At 41.3% G+C, this 23,319-nt stretch overlaps 1 protein-coding gene across 1 annotated transcript in view; it reads right to left on the bottom strand.

Moving 5' to 3' along the window:
• Window positions 1–323: 323 nt before the first annotated feature.
• The window catches only part of zbtb16a (zinc finger and BTB domain containing 16a), a 167,241-nt gene continuing 144,245 nt past the window's right edge, over window positions 324–23,319 (bottom strand). Inside the window, exons 6-7 of the mRNA XM_061056400.1 lie at window positions 12,872–13,042; window positions 324–6,963 (exon numbers count right to left, since the gene is read on the bottom strand). Of these exons, the coding sequence (XP_060912383.1) occupies window positions 6,734–6,963; window positions 12,872–13,042 (401 nt within the window). The 3' untranslated portion in view covers window positions 324–6,733. The remainder of the gene's footprint in view (window positions 6,964–12,871; window positions 13,043–23,319) is intronic.

Raw genomic sequence — 23,319 nt, 5'->3', positions numbered from 1 at the left:
AATGCTAAATAGTTTTTTTTTGTGTTAGATCCTTTAGTAATTAAAAATAAATTAAATCAGGGAACAAATAGCGAGCCAGAAAGAGGTCTAAGACAGACAACATGAAGTCCATTTTTTATTTTTTTCTAACCGCAGATTGAAAGTATACAACTGAACATCATGATTTGATTTTTATTATGAGACTCATAAATAAAAATACAAAAAATATCCACTACAAAAAACAATCTACTGTTAGTAGGATGTAGAAAAAAGAAATATTCTTTATATTTTCACTATCAAAGGCACAACATTGACTTTAGTGACAACATGGAGAAGAGAACCTGCAGCATTAAATCTTTTATTTGTCCTTTTTATTTTTTTTTCACACTCCATCAGAGAACACTGAAATGTTACAAAGAGAGGTGTCTGATTCTACATGGAAAGAAACGAAAAAAAGAACAACCTCTATATCAACAGACGGTGGCTATAGATTGGTGGCACAGCTTAACAGGAAACGTACTGCCACGGGAAAAAAAAAACAAAATAGCACATTGTCGCTGGAAAAGACAAAGGACCTTTGCAAAGCTCTAATGCAAATTTTTCAAAAACTTATACAACCGACAACAGTAAGAGAACATAAAATAAAGAAAATAAAAAATAATAATTGGGCACCTTCTAAGATTAGGCTAAGATTAGGTGCTGAGGTAGACAAAAACTATAACAATTCAAATCATAATAAGAACACTATTTTCTTAATACAGAGCAACTCGACTGGCACTTGTGCTGTCACAACAATGGAGGAGAGAAGTAGCACAGACAAGCCAGGGAAAGACAGAAAGAGAGAGAGAAAAGCTTTGTTACATAAAAAGCTTTGTTATGCTTGGTCCGACAGGGCAATTGGTCCTCAGTGCTAATATAAAAAAATACAATGTCTTGGTGCTTTGTTACTCAAAACAGTTTTTAGTCTAGACCTCGATGGCACATGCATTGCAACACTGCATGAAATGGCTACTTTTGTTCTAGAAACACCACACCAAAACACAGAGTGCCAGCTCCAGGGATGCCATGATTCCTCCCTGACGCATTTTTACATCCCCCTTCTAAATGCGTTTTGTAGAAAAAAAAAGGGGGAGGTGGGGGGGGGGAAGTACTTTAAAAAACGCAAAACAAAGCAGAAGGGGAATTCCCCAGTGCCAACCTACATAAATGGAGGTTTTCTTAATTTCTTTTTTTCCAAGAGCATTATAAGGGTCGCCTCAGCAAGCCTGTTGCTGACAAAAAAAGAAAACAATATAGAATCTGAGTGAGAGAATTGGGGCTGAATTTCCTTGCACAACTAACCACTTAAAGGAGTAGATTTTCTCGAAAGAAAAAGCAAGTCTTAACTTCTGCAGAGTAATTTTTCTATACTTTGTTTTGTGTTGCTGAATAAATGCTTTTGGGTGCTTTTCACTGAGTGAGGCCAAAGTAAAGATGCAGAATCCCAGTTGCTATTTCCAAAAGCATTACGCATCTATTGCAATACTTGAAGGAAAAAAGCCCTGCTCCATTCAGGATTTCATGAAAATAACAATTCAGGTCACATTGGAGCGTCATGACATCCCTAGGGTGCTGGAGACACCATTTATTTTCTTCTGAAAATACAGAAACTAAGCAGATATAGATGGATATTTTTGTTGAACAAATTCCATTTTTAGGCACAAAGATAGTACAGAAACATCGGAGGAACACTGAGGGAAGAACTATAACAATGCCAATGTATATATATATTTTTTCCAACATAGAGAAAAAAGTGGCATAGAATATCATTTTATTTTGTATCTGATCTGATTAGTGCATTTTTCCACTAACACACACACACACACACATTGAACACACTCATTGACGCACTCTTTCACCCGCACGAGAAAGTAGAAAACATTCAGAGGACGATGATAGGAACAATGTGACTGATCAGTTTGCATTGTGGTGGTTCAGACTGAGAGTGACTTCAGGGTATATCATAGTGGGTGGATATTATACGAGGGGGGGAAAAAGCCCCTCAGCTCACAGTGTTTGAGAATAAAATGGCAAGACACCAACGGGACATGCCGTCCCTTCTTCTTTTTTTTTTTTCAAATACAAAAACAAAAAACATGGCGACAGTCAAGTTTGATTGAAAAATTGTGAATGACAAGTACTAATTGGTCGGTTTGGCAGCGTCCCCCTGCCGTCCCGTATTTTATCATATTTTTTTTTCAGCTTTTTAAATTTTTTTTTTTTTTAACTTTGTCACATACACACACACACTCGTAAAAGTTGTGGCGGATAGATTTAGTCCTTCACCTACAATGCAATTGACATCCAGAAAGCAACACTTATTATTACAATATGTTCACACACATGTTTTTTTGTCCAACAATATCAAAGGGGAGCAAGGCAAAAATGATTCACACCCAGAGAGAGAGAAAAAAAAAACAGGTAAAAAAAAGAAATACAAATATTTGTGCCCTGCTGTAACCCTCCACAAATGGAAAAAGGACTGACACTGAATACAAAAATATCACAATTTTTATATATCAAATTGCCTCTGTTGGCTCTTGTTCAGGAATACGCTCATTTTCTCAAGAGAGAGCTTTATCAGCCGAGAGAATCTCTGTTTTTAACCTTCTGGTTTTTCTTTATGTTTTGATTACCACTTGCTGTTCCAATTGTCCAACGCACTCTGCATCACTGCAAGTATGACCTGTCCTGGGCGGTTCAGCGTTTTTTTTTTTTGATGAACCTTTCTTTTTTTTTTTCACATTACAAAACTACACTTCTATTCACATATTTTCAAGTTTAAATTCTTGTTTTTAAACCCTCTTTAAAAAGCAATAGTACTTCCTCTTATCTGCCACATCCCTCTTGCTCATCACTTAAGGCTTCAAAATTGCTTTTTTTTTTTCTCTGCTCGTCTGTTGTCGGAGGTGCAGGGGGAGACTATAAGAGAAGAATAAACATCCGTTTGAATGACTTTTTCCAATCCTATCAACCTCTATGTTTGTTATCTCTTACCCTTTTATATACACTTTGCTTAAAAACACAATCATAAATCAACTTTTGAAAATAAAAAAATAAGCATGAGATGAAGTAGCAATGATGAAATAATGCAAAACACAAACACACACACAAATGTGCTTTTGCCAAAAATAATGAAAAACAACTTAGAGGTAGCTTTTATAACAAATGACCAAACCTTACGGCTCATTAACAAGCAGGGTTAATAATACCAAGTTTGGTAACAAATAATGCACAAAGAAATACACAGCATTAGAAAAACCAACAAACAAAAATCTCTTCACCGTGGCACTTATATTTTTTTTCTGCGTACACATTGCTTCATCATGTTGTGCAATGCATCTTTTTCCGACATTTACAAACAAAATAAAAGTGTACAAATGAAACAAAAGGGAAAATTAAAAAAAATACACAAGCAACATGAGGTCACAAAACGAGGTAATTCAAGTACGATGTGTTGAGCTCAAACTCAAGGTCAATAATAACATCAACAACAACAACGATTACAACAACAACGACGACAACAACAACGACAGGAGACGAGAGACGAAGCGCAGGGACAAAACCACAGAGAAAAGAGTTGATTTATTCTGTTATCTTACTGGTCGCCCCCCTGAGCTGCTGGGCCGTGTCTCGTCCTAACAGTGATTTCCCCCTTTGTTTTCCCCCACCGGCCATTTGGATATGTGATCTAACCCCGGTAACGCTGTGACAATGCAGTGATGCTTAAGAAAGCCTTAGGTTCAACCATGATAACTGCGGCTGTCCATAAACGGGGCTAATGCTGCTTTTTAGAAGCGTCAGAAAGTCTGACATTCAAAGCTACATTTGATCTAACGTCGGTTTTGTCAACAATGCAGCATACACAGAAAATGCTACGCCACACTTTAACATGTAGCCAACCAAGGCTAAAAAAATGATTTAAGGGCCCTTAATAGCCCTACACCCCAAATGAAGAACAGAATTAACAGCTGCTTGCTTTAGCTAGCTAGCTACTGTAGCCTACTGCTATTACATAGGGAGCTTCAATTTAAAGTAAGATAAGGTAAATCTTCAAACTAAATGAGTCCCCATATTCACACGACAGCCATTTTCCTCTGACATCAAGCTCATGTTGGAAAGCTAAAATGCTTTTAGAAGATCTTACTGCAGTGTTCACGGTTTTTAAAGTAATTAACTTGATTTACTGTTTATGCTTTTACAGCCTCATAATTACACAAAGAGTAAAAAGAAAATAGTGTAGATTCAAAGGGACATTTTGAAAGTAAAACATGTTTGATAACCTATTAGCTACAGCAAGACGACAGCTACTGTAAAACCAAAGCTAACGTTAACATTGAACAACTTCCTTGCTAACATAATAGTGTCATTTGATATAAGAAAGATCGAGAGTTTAAATTCTAGACTTCAATAAATGTAGCCAGGATGAACTATGACATTTTTTTAAAGGATATACTCACAGATTTGATAATGATTATCGAAAGGTTAGCTAACAATAGCTGTTGTTGAATGCTAACATTAGCAGTTGTCTTAGGGCAGCTTAACGGTTCACAAGTAGCCTACGGTGTTTTAACTTGAAATGTGACTCGAAGCCCCTCAGGATTCTCACTATACGTTGTCTTCACAGTTGCCTATCAATTGTGAAGCAGTTCAATTAATAATTTGTTAGAATTCATTTTTTTGTTTATGATTTTTAACCCACAATTAACAACCCTACATTATAAGTGTTTGAGCTTCAGAGCATGAGCTTGACGTGAGAGAAAAATGGTCGCTATGGTGGTCAATATGGTCATACGGTGAATTGAAGGTGTTTAAAAGTAACACCTCCATGGATATATGAATTGTAGGTTTCTGACTTCTCGTGAAAGGCAGCATTAACTCACTGTTTATTCTGACACAGCCCAGTATGAACCCGGCTCACAGTCTTTCACATTCATATTTTTGATGCCGTATAACAGTCTTCAACCAGCCACGCCACCTTCAAAACAAGGTGTGCGGCTAAAGGCATTCCCAGCACGTCTTCAACATTCACTATACGAGCAGTTGAAGTCACAGGACTCCCCACGGAAAGCAGCGGTTTACCATTCCCCCCATTTTGTCTTCCATCACTGTGGTGGATGGACAAGTCTGTTGTGGTCAGAGTGTTACTGTTTGTGAGTCAGTTTGTGTAGTTCATCATTAGTGTGAGATAACGATAGTCATCAGGTTAATGTACATGGATACCAAGCAGTCCAGTAATCTATTGCTGAGTATGTGGATAGGCTGGGTTTAATGTGGCGTACTGTAATAGCGAGTAATGACGTAATGAAAGGAGATATAACTTGCGGACATCAAACAGAGACTGTTGTCGTGATTTGTTTTAACATGTGCAATCAAGCCATGATAAACTACGATGCAGAGCTAGAAAAAAAATATATATGATGAAAAAAGTGACGCTTGTAAGCTTTTGGCTCTCTGCGGAGAACCGTGGGTGGCAAGTGGTCACTCGACCTTCACCAGTCCTCATCTGACAGAGATGAACCAGGAAGACTGCTGAGAAATCTGGGGAGACTTCCAACAATAAAAAAAAAAAAAAGTAGCACAAACATTGTCCCCCCACCAACAACCAAACATGTGCTTGGCTGTCAGTATTATAGTGCTCCCATTCATCCAGTTCAACTGTTCAATCTACTGCACACCGACTCTACTGCGGATTCTCAGGGGCTATCTTACTGCCTCGCCAAAGATCTAAGAGGATCCATATCATGATGGATTAATGTGAAAGCTTGAAAGGTATGCAACTAAATGCACTGGAAGAATTGATGGGAAGCCAGGAAACATACATTTCCCATTACGGTTGGAACTAAATTGGGAGAACCACAGCAGTTCATTGTAACACTGAAGCCTTCATTTTAAATCAGGCTGTTTAAAGTGGTGTAATGGTTAAAAAAAAAAATCATCTCAATCCAAGTTTAAGACTGCTTTGTTGTGGTCCATTACAACTAAAACAAGAATGCTTGTGGCCGTTTGGGGAGAGTTTCGGCTTCTGCAAGACAGAATCTCTTCCATACTTGGGAAGCAAATCAACAAATAATCCAGTGGGGGGGCCTGAACTAAAGCTTGAATTCACATATTCTTCATGTGATCCAGAGAATTATGGCAGACAGGTTGAATGTAAACAAACCAATACCAAAGAAAAACAAAAAAAAGACCCCAAATCCCCAGTTTGAAAAAAAAAAGAAAAGAAAAGCAAATTGGAGCGAAAGATTGGGTTCCTAACGGCGAGACTGTTTCGCTTCAGATAGCCCTTGAGAATCTGCATTCTCACTCCTGGCAGCAGCATCCATTAAGTCACTTCCCTGCAGCTTGCTCACTTTCTGGCGCTGCATGAAAACGACCTGAAACAATAAACACAGTTGCAGATGTAGTGAATGACCCGATGAATCCGAACGATGGTGGAGAATATCTCTCCATGTCCAAGTCTTCCTCTTCTTAGCACTTTTGTCCCAACATCACCAACCTTTTGACTCCATCAGTTGGTCGTCGCCACCTTTGCATGAAAAGAAAAAAAGAGAAAACAAACCCGCTTGCTTTCGAGTCTCTTGCCGTTGACATTCCTCGATCGTCAACACTCCTCAAGCCTCCCGCTCTTTACTCGATTACATTCCACCTTTACCTCTTAACCCCTTCCCCTCCCTCATCCGTAACCTTCCTCTCTTCGTTCGCTCTCCGGCCCTCAGACGTAGCAGAGGTACAGGTAGGTCTTCTCTATGCGCCAGTCTGGAGGGACGTCTTCGGGCTTGTGGCCCTTCATGTGCTTCTGCATGGCTGACAGGCTGGGGCAGTAATCCAGGCAGATGGTGCATTGGTAGGGCGAGGCGCCGTTGTGGGTGCGCAGGTGCTTGATCATGGCTGAGTAGTCCCTGGATCGCTGGTGGCACAGCTTGCACTCGAATGGCTTCTCACCTGAGGATGACAGGGGTGGGAGTGAAGACAACTTCAGGGTTAGTCTCTCAATGGTGTCCTTTTCCGAACCGTAATGTGACTTTTAATCAGGGCATAAGATCATTTGTTGGAGACATTTAAATAAAAGACAAGCAGTATTTGTCTGTGAGGTACACAGCGCAAACCAACATATCTTCACAATGAATCAATGCAACATAAAATGAACTAATCACAACCAATACTTTAAAAACAAGGTGGGCTTAATCAGAACATTTTGTATAACCCACCTAATTGTTCTGTTTTCTACACGAGTTAATCCCAGACCAAAAGTATGTTAAAGGGTTTAGATAATCTGCGTTTGGTGTTTAAAATGTTTTGTCAAATTAAAGGGATACTTCATCCATTTGCATTAAGCTTTGTATCATTAGAAACCTGGTAGTATTTTTGGCCTTCTGTGTTGAAGTAAATATGTCTGTAAATGTTTTTATTACTATATTTCTACCGCTATACTCTATATTTTGGAGAAACTGTAACGATTGAATTTCCCTCTGGGATTAATAAAGTATTTCTGAATCTGAACTAGAGGACCTTAGTGGGAGTGGCCTGCGGTGCTGTGCATTCTGGGATTTGGTGTCTTTCATCAACATGAGCCAAAAAGACACTTTCTGCCTTTTCACGGCCAAGAAGGCTCCAACTTCAAAATGTATTTCACATTTCTACTACATGTATGACCCAATGTCAATACAGATTCATGTTTCAACAGGTGAAGTATCCCTTTAAGTTTAGTTTCTAAGTATCTTGACTTTAGATTTTATGTTGCATATGGAGCTGCTGATGCAAGACACATTTCAGGCTTTGTCTGACAATGAAGTCGCATCAATCAATCACTCAATCTATGAATGGCCCTGTTCAAACCTTTCATAACACCCCTCTTTGGTTATCAGATCACAAGTAGGCAGAACTTAACAGTAGTTGGGAATGCACCCCAATGCATCCTGAGGACACAAAGAGGATGTATTTGGCCACATTAGTTTGGAAGTATGAACGCTAATGTGTCCTGGTCCACATTAAGGGCCGTCCCCTCTAGTTACATCATCTGCTGTAGCACTGTTGAGAACTGGAATAACAAATGCTGCCTCCCACCAGGTGAATATTATGAGAGGTATGGCCTTTTCAAACGTAAATGATGTACAGGTTTGATCCGAACACAAGTGGTCACTTGAGGCACATTCTTAATGCAAAGTGTAAACTTGTAATCAGACCACTGAAACCACATGCCAGTGTGGATGTTTATATGCCCTGACAGCCAAGTCGCTAGGTTATAATCAATTATTTTCAAGCCATGATTTTTTTTTATGATGATTATGATTTGATGATCTTTATCAGTTGTCACGACAGACTAAAGCTGTGACCGAACACGTTTCAGGAGACTCAGATGTCTTATGCAGAAATATTTTTTGAGGCTCAATCAAGAAGAATTAAAAATGAACAGAACAGCTTAGTGGAGTAAATCCATCCAAGCTTGAAGATTTCCCCCTTGGAAAGGAGTATTTAACTCTGCACTACACATAGTCATACTTTTTGTGTTATTCAGTATCAGTCTAAAGATGTTTAAAGACTGATGGAAACAAACTATGCTTCCTTTAGTCACTCTATAGGTCATGCTGCATGTCTTCAAGTCACCCATGCACATATCTCAGATCAGGCAGTTGGACTAGTAAAGAAGATAAGCTGAGACTGAACGGTGAAGCCAGCCGAGGATTATCAGGAGGACTGCTGTTACTAACTGCACCCCTCCTGGAGACGCTAAACTGATGTATTGCAATCAGACAATCACATGTACAGGCTTTGTCCTTTTTACTGAAAGACCTGAATAACTAAGAAACCTGAATCACAGGGAGAAAATCACATTACATAACTACACTGAAAAAATCTGGCAACACAAAGATAGTGGCCAAACCAACAGAAATATGATCCACAGAGTAATTAAAGTGACTTTTTCTCTTGATGGCAAAATGTTATCAGATGAAAGTGAAAGCCTGCTGGATATGAAACCTTTTTATGTTGGAGGTTAAGGCGTCTCTACGTCAGGCTACAGGAGGGAAAAATATCCCATCACGACTAATTTAGAGACCACAGGTTTCATCCTGTTTGCCCACAGAAATGCTGCTGTTGTTTTCATAATTGGAGTGTGCACAAAGTTTGTGACAAGTCAAACGCAGGAGTGAAATCCCTGAACAGCGGCAGAAAAACAACACACGATATCTGGTTGACCTGCCCGCGATAATTGGAAAGAGAGGGCAGACTAAAAAGAGGAAATGTACTGTAGTGGAGTTTGTTCACCTTTGAGAGACTCAGGTGCATCAAACATTCCCTCTAGAGCTACTAAAATGATCTGATTAATCTTGTGTTTGGGGGGGGGGGGGGGATCCTTTGTGTTTAGCTTGTTATCAATTCTCATTACGGCTTTCATTAAAAAGACCCCACTGTACTGTGATACTGAAACAACCACAGGCTTCTCAGGCACATCACGCTGTGTGTTTGAAGAAAATGAAAAATAAATGTTCGGCTTTTTTTTTTTTAATGGAATATGCATTAAATGTGACAGCAGAGGTTTTTTTTTTTTATTTAAATTGCTTTTGCTTTTTAATGTTCAGAGTCCACTTTGCTTTAATCTCTCGTGAAAAAAACATCAAAAGAGGACGCTGAGGACGAGTTAGGACATCAGACTGCTGAAGAAGACTCTAAAATGTACGGGTGTGCACATACTGGAAGTTTCCATTAACAGGCTAACAGGTTTAGCATTGTGATCACAGTAATTGTTGCTTAAATCGATCGATTTTACGCAACAATTTTAAGTCAGATTGATCGTTCCTCGAGTTAAGAGACGCAAACTTACTTAGCAAATATGTCACCTGACCCAAATGCGTTCTTCTTCTTTTGTTGTTTAATGGCAGTTAGCAAAGAGCTGTCAAACTGTCACCGCCTGTGGGTAATGTAGTACTGCATTACAACCAGGCGCCATGTATGGAACCAGTAGAATAATAGAACATTTTTTTAAAGTTAAAAAAAAAGATGTGCAACATTTACATTTTTTAATAAATGAATAATGTTTTGAATATTTTGAAAATCATGACCGATCCCTAGCTTTAAGCTTCTCATTCATCTCATTGTCAAGATTTTCTGTACTTGTGTTTCTTCACCTGGTGACCTTTGCCCTGTGATCTCTGAGTTTGTTCCAAGACCTCACCAATTGTATCACCCTCACCTAACAATATTTTAAAAAATAAAATAAGGCACTTTAAACAGATTTCTCCCCGCGTCACTACTTCATGACTCAGTTGCTCTTAACACACGAGTTAGGGGAGCCTGGGGAGAAGTTAATTGGCCGAGGATGAACGTCGGACAGCGGGGAAAAGAAGTTAAAGGATGTAGCTTGTTCAGAGGTGAAACTGAAAACAAACTTCAGTGAATAAATACAATATTACTGCTCTTCATCTTTTCAGGGGAATACTGTATTCTTTCAATGAATCAGACATCGTGATGTATGGTTTCATGAATGTCTTGCAATATATCGATTATTGCACAATCTATCATAATATTGGGCCACGATTCATGTATTGTATCTAATCGTATCACTTGTTACCCTGAGATTCCCAGCCCTAATTGTGACATATAATAATTTCATCAGACATGATGGTCATGCTTCAAATGTGAGAATACTGTAAGAGGCCTGTGGGGATTGAGATGCGAACGATGTAATTAAATGTGTTTATGATCTGAACGTGAAAAAAAAAACTGTAATATGTGATGTTTAAAAGTCTGGTATTCCTTCTGAATCACCTCATCTACATTACACTAAATACAGCTGTTGCCGTGGAGAACTCCTGAAGCTGTCATAAATCAAAGAGCAGCCCTCCTTTCTTGGTGTGTGTGTGTCTGTGTATGTGTGGATGGAGGGGGGGGGGGCATTATGTTGGAGAGGCACATTTCAATTCAGCAACAGCAGCCTTCCTAAATGTGCTAATGATTTGAGTGATGGCGGGGAATAATCCGCCAGCTCTCGAGCCGGCAGACGCAAATTAGACATGTAAATGCTGACCTTTAGCAATGGCATTTGAAATGAGCTGTCGGAAGTGATCTGGCCCCGGCGCTTCGCTGTCACCTTTCAGCCGGGGTGCTCACGCAGTCCCGCACGCGGCAAAACGGGCCGTCCTCGTGCGTCAGACGGTTTTGGTCTGCCTGTTCTTCTTTTCGTGAGGCCTGGTTAATCTTGACCTCCAACCAGGGCCGGGTAACCGCACTGTTTAGCTAATGAGCGTAAAAAGCACTAGATGCAGGTCGTGATGTGTCCTGTGCAAGTGTGGACACCTGCGCGGCGTTGATATTGATAACCAGACTGTAAACAGAGTCGCCTCAAATAAGCAGCTAATAATGAATTGCAAATGGAGCCTTGGTATTGATTCCCCATTGGCATTTGGGATGTGTGGAGAGGAGGTGGCGGCGGGGGGGGGGGGGGGTGAGGTTGCCAATGTCGATGATTCATCAAGCAGCTCCCTTTTGTGCGAGGTGGCCTTTGACTGTGAGCTTGTCACTTGCTCTTGTTATCTGCTGCTGCTCTCCGGCTTAACGCAAAGCCCCCCTCCCCCCCCACAAAAGGGGAAAGGGTGGACGGAGGGGAGCCAATTATTGGACAGGCTGCCTTGATAGTGTGGCTTAACAGCTGGCTTATTGAATGGGAGATGGGAGGGGGCTTTCTGTACATGTGTGTGTGTGTGTTTGTGTGTGTGTGTATTAGAGAAAAAGAGATGGTGAGGAAGCATAAAGCCTTGGCGGCGTGCCATCCTGGCGAGCACCCCTGGTATCCACGCTCAGTCTGCCTCGTAGCGCGCACTCATTCTCCAGGGCACCCGGCTTATCACTGTGTCAACATCTTTATGGGGCTCTAAATATACCGGGATCAATACAAAGTCTTCTGAGACATCCGTCTACTGTATCACGGCAACAAAGATATTCATCTGCTCGGGTCTGCAACGTGCAACTCGGATTTCAACAAGAGTCCTCTAATAGGAACGAAAAGCTGCATCACTTTCAGCACTGTGTTATTATGAGGTACTTCATGATGCACATACATTAAGAAGAGCAAGACATGACATTTCACTGCTGTCATCTAGAATGCTCATTATATTGTTGAATAAAGCTAAACTCTCATGTCTGTGTGCTTATTGGGGGGGGGGGGGGGGGGAGCAGGAAGTGCTTAGCTTAGCATTAAGATGTGTGTTGTGACTTAAGTTATGTTTAAATGATACCATGAACATTTGTGTGAAATATGTTTTTTCCCTTGATGGGAATAAAAGTATGTAAAAACAAGTCTTATGGGGGGGCGCTGGTGACGCAGTGGTTAGTGCGCGCGTCCCATGTATGGAGGCCATGGTCCCCTAAAGCGGGCGGCCCCAGGTTCGAATCCCACCTGTGGCTCCTTCCCCGCATGTCATTCCCTACTCTCTCTCTCTCTCTCTCTCCCTGATTTCCAACTCTGTCCAATGTCCTGTATCTCCATTAAAGGCACAAAAAGCCCCCCCAAAAAAGCTAAAAAGTCTTATGACTGGCGCTGGAGTCAGGGAGCTGTTAGCTTAGCTTAGCATAAAGACGCAGGTGAGAACGAATAGTCTGCCTATATCCATTTCTCAAAAATACAACCAACACCTCTAGATCTTAGCTGTACCTTTTTTTTTTTGTTCAATCTCACATCTTTGTCTTAGCAAACAAAATCTTCTTTTTTATCAACTTTTTGACACAATCGGGTCGCCAGGTTTGGCATCATGTCTGCACAGATATTGAATGCACGACCTCTTGAGTTCATTTGGCAACCCATCCCGCAGCTCAAGATGCTGCACAAGACGGTCGGAAAAAGCTTCGATCGCATTACCTGTGTGCACACGGTAGTGGGTTTCCAGCTGGTGCTTGAGGCTGAACTTCTTCCCACAGCCGTTACATTCATAGGGCTTCTCCCCGGTGTGGATGCGTTTGTGGCCCTTCAGCGTGCTCTCATCTCGGAAGCAGCTCCCGCAGAACTCGCACTCGTATGGATGGTCCCCTGCTGTGATGGGGAGAGAAATAATACAGGTTTACTTCACATGCAGACAAGAAGCTTTTTTAAGAGGAGGATTTAGGGGAGGATTGAAAAACAACTGAGGCTGTGGGTACATTTAACGTGGTTAAATTAATCTTTAAATGTCACCAAAGTCATTTTTCCCAACAAACAAAAACAGGTAAGCTCTCATCAGCGGTCTGTGTATGGCTGTGTGTATGAATGAAGCTGAGATACCTAAAGGGAGCCACATTGCTGAATGTCTTGTCTGATTATTTGGTGAGTTCATGCACAATCCCTGAACAATAGCTGTGATGCTCTAATGGATACCCACTCTATCTAAATGGCTTTAATACCAGCCGACAACTGAACCTGAATCTTTTATCCGTTTTCTAAAAAAATCACCTGCATTGTTTGCTTTGTGGGAGCCTGTAATAATTATAGGCTGTCATGGCTGTTCACTGTCCAGGAGACGTGTTATTGACCACGAGCTCACAGATTTACAATGACCTGACTGATGAACATACGGTTCTGAATTTAGATTTTTTATATACAGATTTAACTTGTTCTACTTTGAAATCTGTTGCCCTTTCTGTCTTCTGGAAAGCTTTTTAAAATATCACTAAAAAGGGCTTCGGAAATAACACTTTCTTGCCCTTACATTACACCAACAATTCACAAGCACGCCAATTTCAAGGCAGCTGTAAAAACGTTAAAGTCTCAGTCAATCACCGCCCTCCTCAGCACAGCGCGCCTACAGGAGGCGTCAGAGAGGAGGTGATGCTAATGTGGTGATTGCAGATTATTTACTTCATCGATGCTCTGCTGAGTTGTTTCATGCAGTTCACCTGAATATCCTTTTCTCCCCTTTGTGATGTCACAAACGGCAGCCTGTTTGAGCGCAGATCTTCTGAAAGTGGAGCAGGCAAAAGACGGCGAGGATAGACTCTTCTCGTACTAGTTTTTAAAACAGGCTGGGGACACATATCTGTGTTTTGCATAATATGTGACCTTTAAGATGGACTCAATTTGTCTTTGATACTGCAGACTGCTGTTCACATCCCATCTGTTTCTTCAAATCCTGCTTCCATAAAGAATGACCCGATCGGTCTCTTACATAAATCAAGTGTTTGTAAATTATTCAATCCAGCCTTCATGCAAATGAGAGTTTTAGCTCGCACCTCTTTTCTAAACTTGTTTTAGAAGTCTTCCACTCTGCTTGTTCATTTACTCTCAAAATGTGAAGGTGACCTTAATCTGTCCTGACTACAGAAAAAAAAACACATCTCCACTACTAGATCGGCTGTGTGTGTCCAGACATCACCCACCTATCTGAATGGATTACAGTGGTGACTACATAGCTCTTACCGACTCCTCAGGTTAACCCAGTTTATCGTCACCTGAAACTTGATTTTAGTGGACAAAATGTACAGACTGAAATGCACCTGTGGATATCCAAAGTTGCTTGGATTTCTGTGTTTTGTTTTGCTGTCCTGCTTTTTCAAAAACAGTCTAGATATAAAAAAAATTAGATTGGGAATAGTAGTTGAACAAAGCCTTTAATTAAATGATGCCAACATACAAAGAGTAAGATTTTGTTTTCCTTAATTTGACATCAGATTGAAAAGATATAACTTTAAAGGGTCGGGTTAAAGGAGATTTCAACAGATACATCTTAAAACTTTTTAAACTTTAGCAATGTTTTGTTATTTTTTGGTTAAATAAAAAAAGAAAGGGAACTAAACTTGAATTTAAGTTGCAGACAAATGTACCTCCATCTTCCTCTCCAGACTTTACTTTACTGTTAGCATACAGTCTGCTTCTCCTTATGTCTCCCCACGTCTAATCCTCTCACTCTGGGTAAATGTTTTCTCATTTTTTTATGTAGAGTGAACCATATTTCCATCCTGGGACTTATTCCACACACTAGGCTTGCAGTGGATGCACAGTTTGTGGAAAGGAGAATGAAAGCAGGCATCCCGCTCTACACGTTGGGCTCCAGCTCTAATGGCTATTCTGATGTCAGTGATCAGGGATATTATGATTTCCAGCCGTCCAATGACTAATTGTATTGCGGTGTTTGACGAGAAGCTGCTCCTTGCGTCATTTGCGCTCTCCAGCCGAGTAATGTTGTGGATATTTATTAATGTATTTCAGTCCAGCGCTGCAGGTTTAAGTCACCATCAGTGACCTATGCCTTTCATTATCTGCCTGTCCGAGCAGCAACGTGCCAGCGAATAAATTGCATTTCTCGTTATGTGCTGCTGCCGCTGCCCCACTGTTAAGAGACAATTTCCACTCCATCCTGCATATTTTATTTAAGATTTTACATGCACATTATACAGTATATATGTGTTTCTTTGGTTTATTTCAAGGAAGGGACGAAATAGCACATTTTGAGGTGTTCTATACTTTCATGGAAGAAAATGTTTTCTATGCTGTGTTGTTGTTGGACGCCTTCACATTAAAGAGAAGCTTTGATGGGGATTGAGGGGTTGCGGGTGAGGGAAGGGGGGGGGAGGGATAAAACCGAGACAGGGATGGAGCAGGGGATGTGGGTGTATATGGCGGTGGGGGCGGGGTGAAAAAAAAAATCAATAAAAGTGACAGTCTTTATTTGTCTGCGTGAAGTTATCAGTGGCTCCCGCTGTAAGACATTGTGCTCTTTCTAGCGTTTCAACCACAGCAGAGATCACAATCCATCACGGAGCTCGGTGGGCTCGCACGACGCCGCAGGAATAATAATTGAGCTCAGATTCACCTGACTTTAATTAGGGCCTCGGATCAGACCGGCGAGTGGGATGCTAATACTTACAGGAAGACTATGGAAAGGTTATTTACGCTTAATGTCCTGCTGCTGTGCTAAAGTCGGCCGTTAGCAAAAACATCATCAAAAAGCTGCAATTAACAGGAAAGAGCTCTCTGTTTATCTCCAGGTTTAAACCTGAAAGAATTTACTGCTGTATATGCATTTTAAGATTTCCTCCAAAACATGTGCACTTCACATTTTCCTTAAAAATGCTAACACCTTATCATAAAGACTAGAAAACATAATGAAAAACGGAAAAGCATTTAGATTGGTGTCCTTGACGTGTAAAAATATTTCACATTATAAAGACTTCATGTCGGTCACACTTCATGTTTTGGCTTTATTGCTCAAATGTTCAGATATTCTACGCCCTCTAACTCACTTATCTCCTCTTCTGAGCTTCTTGAAAGCTTCATCTTTATGCTGAAATATTTATCATGAAAGCAAGTATCGACATTCACTTAAATTAATTTTTGGATTAAATGTCTTCAACTCTGAGTGCCGCCTCTCCAACTCCTTAAAAGAACAAATGAAACAGTATAAAGTGTGAAACTAAGATGCTTCAAAACTGAACTATCTGTGGCACGAACATGTTTGTCTAACTTTGCAGAGTGACAGCCATAACAACTAAATGCATTCCCCGTTAAAGCTCCGTCCAACACAGCTTAATGTGGAGTAAAAAAAAAGACAAAACTCAAATGCAGTATTTCTCTATTTATGGTGTTGTAAAAAGTCATCATCCACAAAGTGAAACACATCGCAGGAGGACAAACTACGTCTGGTGTCATCTGAAGCATAAAATAGCAGAGTGCTGCTCTCCAGCTTCTACATCTTGTTTGAAATATTATCTTGAAATATCATGCATGTTATCTCCTGCAGCCACTCGGGGACGCCAAAGTGCAAAGATGCTCTGCAGAGCTTTGAATAAATCAAAGACAGGGATTCTATAATCACATTGTGAGGATGTAAAAGGGGCACTGACAGGACTCCATTCTGTCGGGATATTCTCACTGGGGGGTGGGGGGGGGGGGGGGGGGCTCGCAGAATAATTGCTGCGTGTCCTCTGTCCATCCTGAATCTGACACTATTACTTTCCCCCTCTCTCTCTACCTATGTGTCCTCCCTTCTCCCTTTTATTTCCTCCCTCCTCTGTTCTCTCACACATGGCAGGGAGAGCACAGATGAGGACCCAGCATAGTGAGGTGGAACCACAGCACCGTGAGTGGACCCTTGGGTGCCCCCGAGCATCACCACCTGCGTCTCCTGACCCCCCCCCCCCTCCCCCTTCCCTTCCTCCTGCACCATGTCTACATTTACAACCCCCTCTCCTCTTTTGACACCCTAAAGGCCGGCTGCTGAGGGTGCCTGCGCCCGTGGGCACCCTGGGTGTGTTCATTATATACTGTAAGAGCCCGTAAATCACCGGGCGCCATCACCAGAACCGACTCGTTCTCTCTCTCTCTTTTAAATTCAATTCATTGCTCTCTCTCTCTCTCTCTCTCTCTCTCTGGCTGTAGTGCTATCAAATACAGCTGCGAACACAAAACACCCCGCCACAGCAGACAGCAAATTGGCTCTGAGTTTAAAAAAAACACACACACAGACACTTACACACAGACAGTGCACAACAACAGAATATTAATGAAGGCCTCGTCTGTGTAGAGGAAGTGTGTGTGTGTGTGTGTGTGTGTGTGTGTGTGTGTGTGTGTGCGCGGTGTAAGAGAAGGGGGAATGGCACAGCTGGTATGAATGCCTCTGTTAGAAAACCCACTGTGTGTGTTTGCACGGTATACTTTAGCGTACATGCGTGCAATAGAGATGTATAAGCGGAATAAAGAGGGCGACACGGAGCTGATGAGGTGATGAAAACAGCAGGTAGACGCAAGGGAAAAAAATAAGCAGAAAAAAGACGCAGCGAGGGAGAGGAGGGCGAGATGACATGATTAAGATGCTGAAATAAACACCATTAAATCCGCTTTCTCTCCCTCGTCCTAAATGGTGATCCAGTGTCAGAGCGGCGGCGGCGAGGCTGCGTTCGCCAGATAAGGCGGCAGACAGGTAAAATGAAGCACACTTAATGAATGTCTATAAAAGTGCTTTTTTTTTTTGCTGCTTTGCTGCCGTCGCTTGATACAAACACAGCGGTGATTCCGACCAATAACAGGAGGTGTATGTAGAACGCTTTCTGTGTGTGCATGGAGCTGCCACACTCTGTCCATTAACATTAGGGCTGAATACCTGGAGTTGAGATGTGTGGCGTTTACAGGGAGGATTTTTGTCGAAGCTGACTCCTGCTTCTTGGGGGGAAAACATGCAGAGAATTGTGACTCTTTCCATAGGGGTGTGTGTGTGTTTAAGGGTATTAAAATACTGTATAATCATCCTAAAAACCTCAATTATACAACCTGAGCACCTCAATATTCTGACCTTGGAATGATGTTACCCCGATACCTAAACAACTTCCAGGCTCCAGTGATTCTCCCATGTATGATTAATGCTACCAAGGTTGCTTTAATTCCATCACTTAGCGGTAAACTACCATCACGTCTAAGTGTCAATGAAGCCGAGCGCGAACAAAAGACCTTATGATGGTTCAACAGGTGGCTGAATCAAACGTTCACGCCTTCATAACGACACCAGACTGTAGGGCAGTTTTCAACAGGTGGAGCATCAAACGCATAGAATAAATACATGAAGGTAAAGTAGTCATTCAAGAACAACAGTACAGGGATATATCTGAGTGAGGAAAGCATCTAAAATCACCGAGGAACATCCAGAGCTAAGGATCCATGAAGAAGGCAGCGCATGTCTCAGATCTCTCGCTTTTAAAATCCAGAAAATAACAGAGAGAGAGCAACAAGGGGAGATCGAAAAATATAAAGAATAAGAGTTTAAGTCGGCCAGAATTAAATTAATAATACGATCAGTGAATTTAAGGTTTTATTTTTGGGGATTTTTATGCCTTTATGTAGAGAGAGGACCGTGGATGGAGTCAGAAATCAAGGAGAGAGAGAGTGGGGAGTGACCCACAGGTGGGACCCGAACCCGGGCTGCCCGTCTGGAGGGCTTTAGCCTCCGTACATGGGGCATGCGCACTAACCACTAGAGTAGACGCCACCGTCCCCAGGTTCAGTGTCAAATGTTCTTTGAGGAAACGTATGAGAGGAGTTTAATTACTGAAACTAAAATTTAAAAAAGGTTTTCCCCATTAGGACTGTGAGGGTGTATTCTGCACTGCACTCACTGGCAGACTGTGAATGACTTAAGTGGTGACAGAATATGACTAACAAGAAAAGATCGTTTTGGTTAACCGTCTAAACGCTCCGTCTGCAGTCAGTGTCCTCGTGCTATAAGAGGAGAAACGCTCAGAATGGATGAAAATGTTGTGTCGGCTCATTTGAATCGCCTTCAATTATAACTCTTCACTCAATGCAATAAACTGTATGAGCAGCAGTAAATAGGAGCCTTTAACGCCCTGGGTTTTACCTCTCAGGATACAGAACATCAGACAGGCCAGGTCGCTGAGTGGTGGAGATTGTTGTGGGTGAAAATGAGCAGAACTATTAGGTACTGAAAATACAAAATGACATCTACTTTTCAAAATAAAACCCCTAACTGAATCTTTATTTTGAAGAATCGAAGATGACACCTTGCATTTTACATGCACAGATGGACATTTTGAATTTACAAATTGAGCGGGAATTCAATGTTAAATGAAGACGTCTGTGCCGGTTCTCAGACGTCCAGGTCATGGTCAATCGAAGCTTGCTCCAATAGGCAACTTCTCAAGATTTCTGAAGCCTGACGATCTTAAAGACGTGTCACCTCTCCTCCGAAGGCTTCGACATTTCTAAAGTAAACCGGATGGAGGACGGAGCTAGTTCTAGCTTCCATGTGAAAATAAAGTCATTTGTGATTGATTTTGCTTTGGATTACAATATAGACTATTTTAGATTGAAGAGTCTCAGCTTCATACTGCAATTAAACCTACACCCTTGGAATTGACGCTTAAATGAAGGAATAATTGAAGGGGATATAATTAGGGGATAACCTGAGCAGTTAGGCTGCATGCAGGACTGTAACAAAAAACGATCACATTGATTTGGACACAGTCAGATGACATCATAAATATCCTTACAAGTCTGATTCTCAGGTGTAAAAACTCGGTCTGTTTTTGAACACTATTCTTGACTTGTTACTCAGCATATTTCTGACTAAGATTATTAACATCAAAGTATAAAAGCAGAGGAGGGTAAATTAGGACCTATTTCTGGTGCCTGTAATGGCTGTGTGAGTTGCTGACTTTATAATCCCCTAACAAAAGGCTGCACATCATATTTAAACGATTGCTTTCGCGGCGGGGCTCATTGTGATTTAACGCACGCCCGCAGCGGGATGAGGTTCAAAGTGGCGCGAGGCTGCAGAGTCTCATCTGCGGCTCAGGGAGACGAGGCTGAGGTGACATTTGCGTCGCCCGGGTGGGCAGGTGGATCAGGGACGCTTGCTTGTGTCCTCTCCAATGTCGGCAAGATAAAGCAGATGTGTGCTTCCCTGCTACTGTACAGGCGGCTCAAGCAGCTCCATTCCTCACCCCCCCCCCCCCACACCCCCTCACCTCCACCTCCCCCCTCAGGCCTCTACCACCATCACACACTAATGGTGTATTCGCCTGACTTGTAAATAGGGCCGACTGCTCTCATCTCACAGCCTTTCGTTTCAAATATTTATCCGTGCGCTGGTGAGCTAAATCGGCTCTGACAGTGAGACTGTTATTTAAGGTCGCAGACAGGCGGCTGGGTGAGAGAGAGAGGGAGAAAAAAAAAAAAAAACATCCATCCCTCGCCCGCTGAAATGGGATTCATTTCCATGTGTTCATATTCTGTCATGGGTTTTTTTTTCTCTCTTCTTTTTCACTCTCAATAGCCACATCCGTCAGACTACCTCTGCTCCCTCTGCTACAAACAATGTATTAGTATCCCGGCCTCGCCTCAGCAGAGAGCCGGCGCTGAGAGAATTACTAGTGGACTGAAGGAAAAAACAACTGGAAAAAAAAAAAAAAACATCCAGCACTGTAAATAAGCTTGGTCTGACTGCTGCAGAATTCATTCTGCGCTGACCTGGATTAATGCTGTTTATTCAGCTGAGCTCGAGCAGCAATGTAACTGGGTTGGCATAACATAAATTCACCCCCATTTCCTCAAAATAAAACACGGCTTTAGACTTTGTACTTTACTGTAAGCTATATTTACCCAAGACGCTCCTTGTTGTGAGTCAGAGACTGATGTTTTTTTTATGCCAAAATTTTACAAAACAACATTTTTTTTTATCCTTTTGAGATTCTGGATGCAGATTTGTGAGGAGGAAAATAGTCAATGACAATTTGGGCTCAACGTTTGAATACAAATTGAGACTTTTTGTGCAAGAAGAAGAGTTAATACTTTGATATTTTCATGAGGACATGTCATTTAGGTTTCAAATATTACAGTCTAATAATATGAGAATCCAAAGTCCCCTCATCATTTGAATCCACCTCTCTCAGGTGAAATGAACCTTTTTCCCCCTCAAGTGAGAACCAGTGCTACGCCTGACTTACATGTTATGTTGAAAACACATGAACTTAAGCTGTTCTATTAAATTAAGTTCAACTTACTGGTGCAAATATACTGATGCACAATTAACGCGAGCCTCTAGGCCTCCAAAAAAACACACAATGAAGGAATGTGCATCATGCAAAACAAAAAGTTAACATGCTTCAGCAAAGGGCCTCATTATCAAGTCGAAAACTAGGACGGCTACACCTTAAGGCTTTTATCACGTCACTGTTAATGTTCCTAAATACACAAAAAAAAAAAAACATTTATTGTAATGCTACAATTTAACTACAACAAAGTGAATCGGAGCTGAGATTTTTGGACCCCAGGCAGATTGTAACTCGCCTGGCTATTATGGAATATACTAATAATACACTGACACAGTCATATTATTGAGACTGTTTTCAAGCACAGGTCAGAGGTCATATGCAGAGCTCAAACAGCATGTATTAGTGCTTTTTGTTCTTCTGTTTTGTTAGCACAAACCCAGTCTGTGGCATCACGCAGCATTCATGATCCAGACATTTATTCTCTAACTGTTTCACAAATGATTTGAGTGATTCAAAATGTCTGAAATATATTTTTTCCAAATGACACTGATCCCCGTGACCCGACACTCAAAAGTTTATTTTTATTTGGTGACCAATCCTCAATGTCAGTACAGATCCTTTCTGCACCGTCTGCCATGCTCTGTTAGCAGGAGAAGGACACTCAAGTGCGATATATTTTCTGAATTAAAAAGGGACACATATGGTGATGCAAGTTCTCTGCAAACTCTGTTTTTTTTTTTTTTTTTAAGCGAGAGCAACACGAGTTGAGTAATTTCCTGGCCAGAGATGCAGCTGCAGCACTTGGTGCACCTGAGGCTCTGATGCAAAAATGGCTTGGACCAGGGGACATGAATTATTGGAAGAGGGAAACTCATTGTAAGGTTTCAGGCTTAAAACTTTAGAACTTCAATTTTATGGCCTGGGTCGGATTGTTACACTGTTTATCATTCATTGTGGACAGTTATAGGTAATGATAATCACCGCTGAAGGTGGCTGATCTAGAAGGTAGGGCTCATGATATCTGGTTTTTCTAACCCTCACCTGGTCTATAGACTGGATAGTGACTTCCACTCTATTGAGGCTACGAGTGGCTGGCATAAGAACTACTGCCCTCACGTGTAAAACAAAGCCTCATGAGATGGTTTGGACATTTCCCAGAGACAACACACCAGAGGGGTTTCGATGACCATCTAATCTGCAATGCTACTTAAGTTTGCAGCCATAACCAGAACCATGAGTAGGTGCTAGAAATGAAAGGTTTGCAGCTGAAGCCAATGGTACAAGCATTACAAAGTGTTCAGGCATATTCTAAACCTGCCAACCATACCCATCATCAATGTGCTGTTTTAAAGCCTGTTATCAATACATAAATTTCTATCAGAGACTATACATGTAACCTTATAGAGTCTGCTTTCTGCAGCAACAGCAAAGAAGCATCACAGAGTATAAAGAGAGGACATCTTGGAGAATTAACCTGGAGACGGGCGAATAGGTGACTGAGTCAGAGCTCAGAGCTAACAACATGTAGCATCCTTCTGAAAGATAGTTAATCACCCAAACAGTTTTTAAGATAAAGCCACCTCACAAAACCACGTAAGTGTAAAATTGTTCATTTAGCTGTGTTTATTTACTCCCGTAACTTTACGATGTAGCGGAAGTCCCCTTAGCAGTTTTTCAAAATAAAAGCACATTTTATATGAAGACTGGAAATAAAGAGACTGAGGCATAAGGCAATAAGAAAAGCAAAATAAAAGCATCCCATAGAGCAGTTTTGAATCTCGTTTTTAGAGCTTAAGCTAACTGGGTAACTCACAATGGATGTTCATAAAGTTAGTG

Source organism: Labrus mixtus, chromosome 14, assembly GCF_963584025.1.
Source record: "Labrus mixtus chromosome 14, fLabMix1.1, whole genome shotgun sequence".
Lineage (NCBI taxonomy): Eukaryota > Metazoa > Chordata > Actinopteri > Labriformes > Labridae > Labrus > Labrus mixtus.
This window is presented reverse-complemented; position numbering and strand designations above follow the sequence as displayed.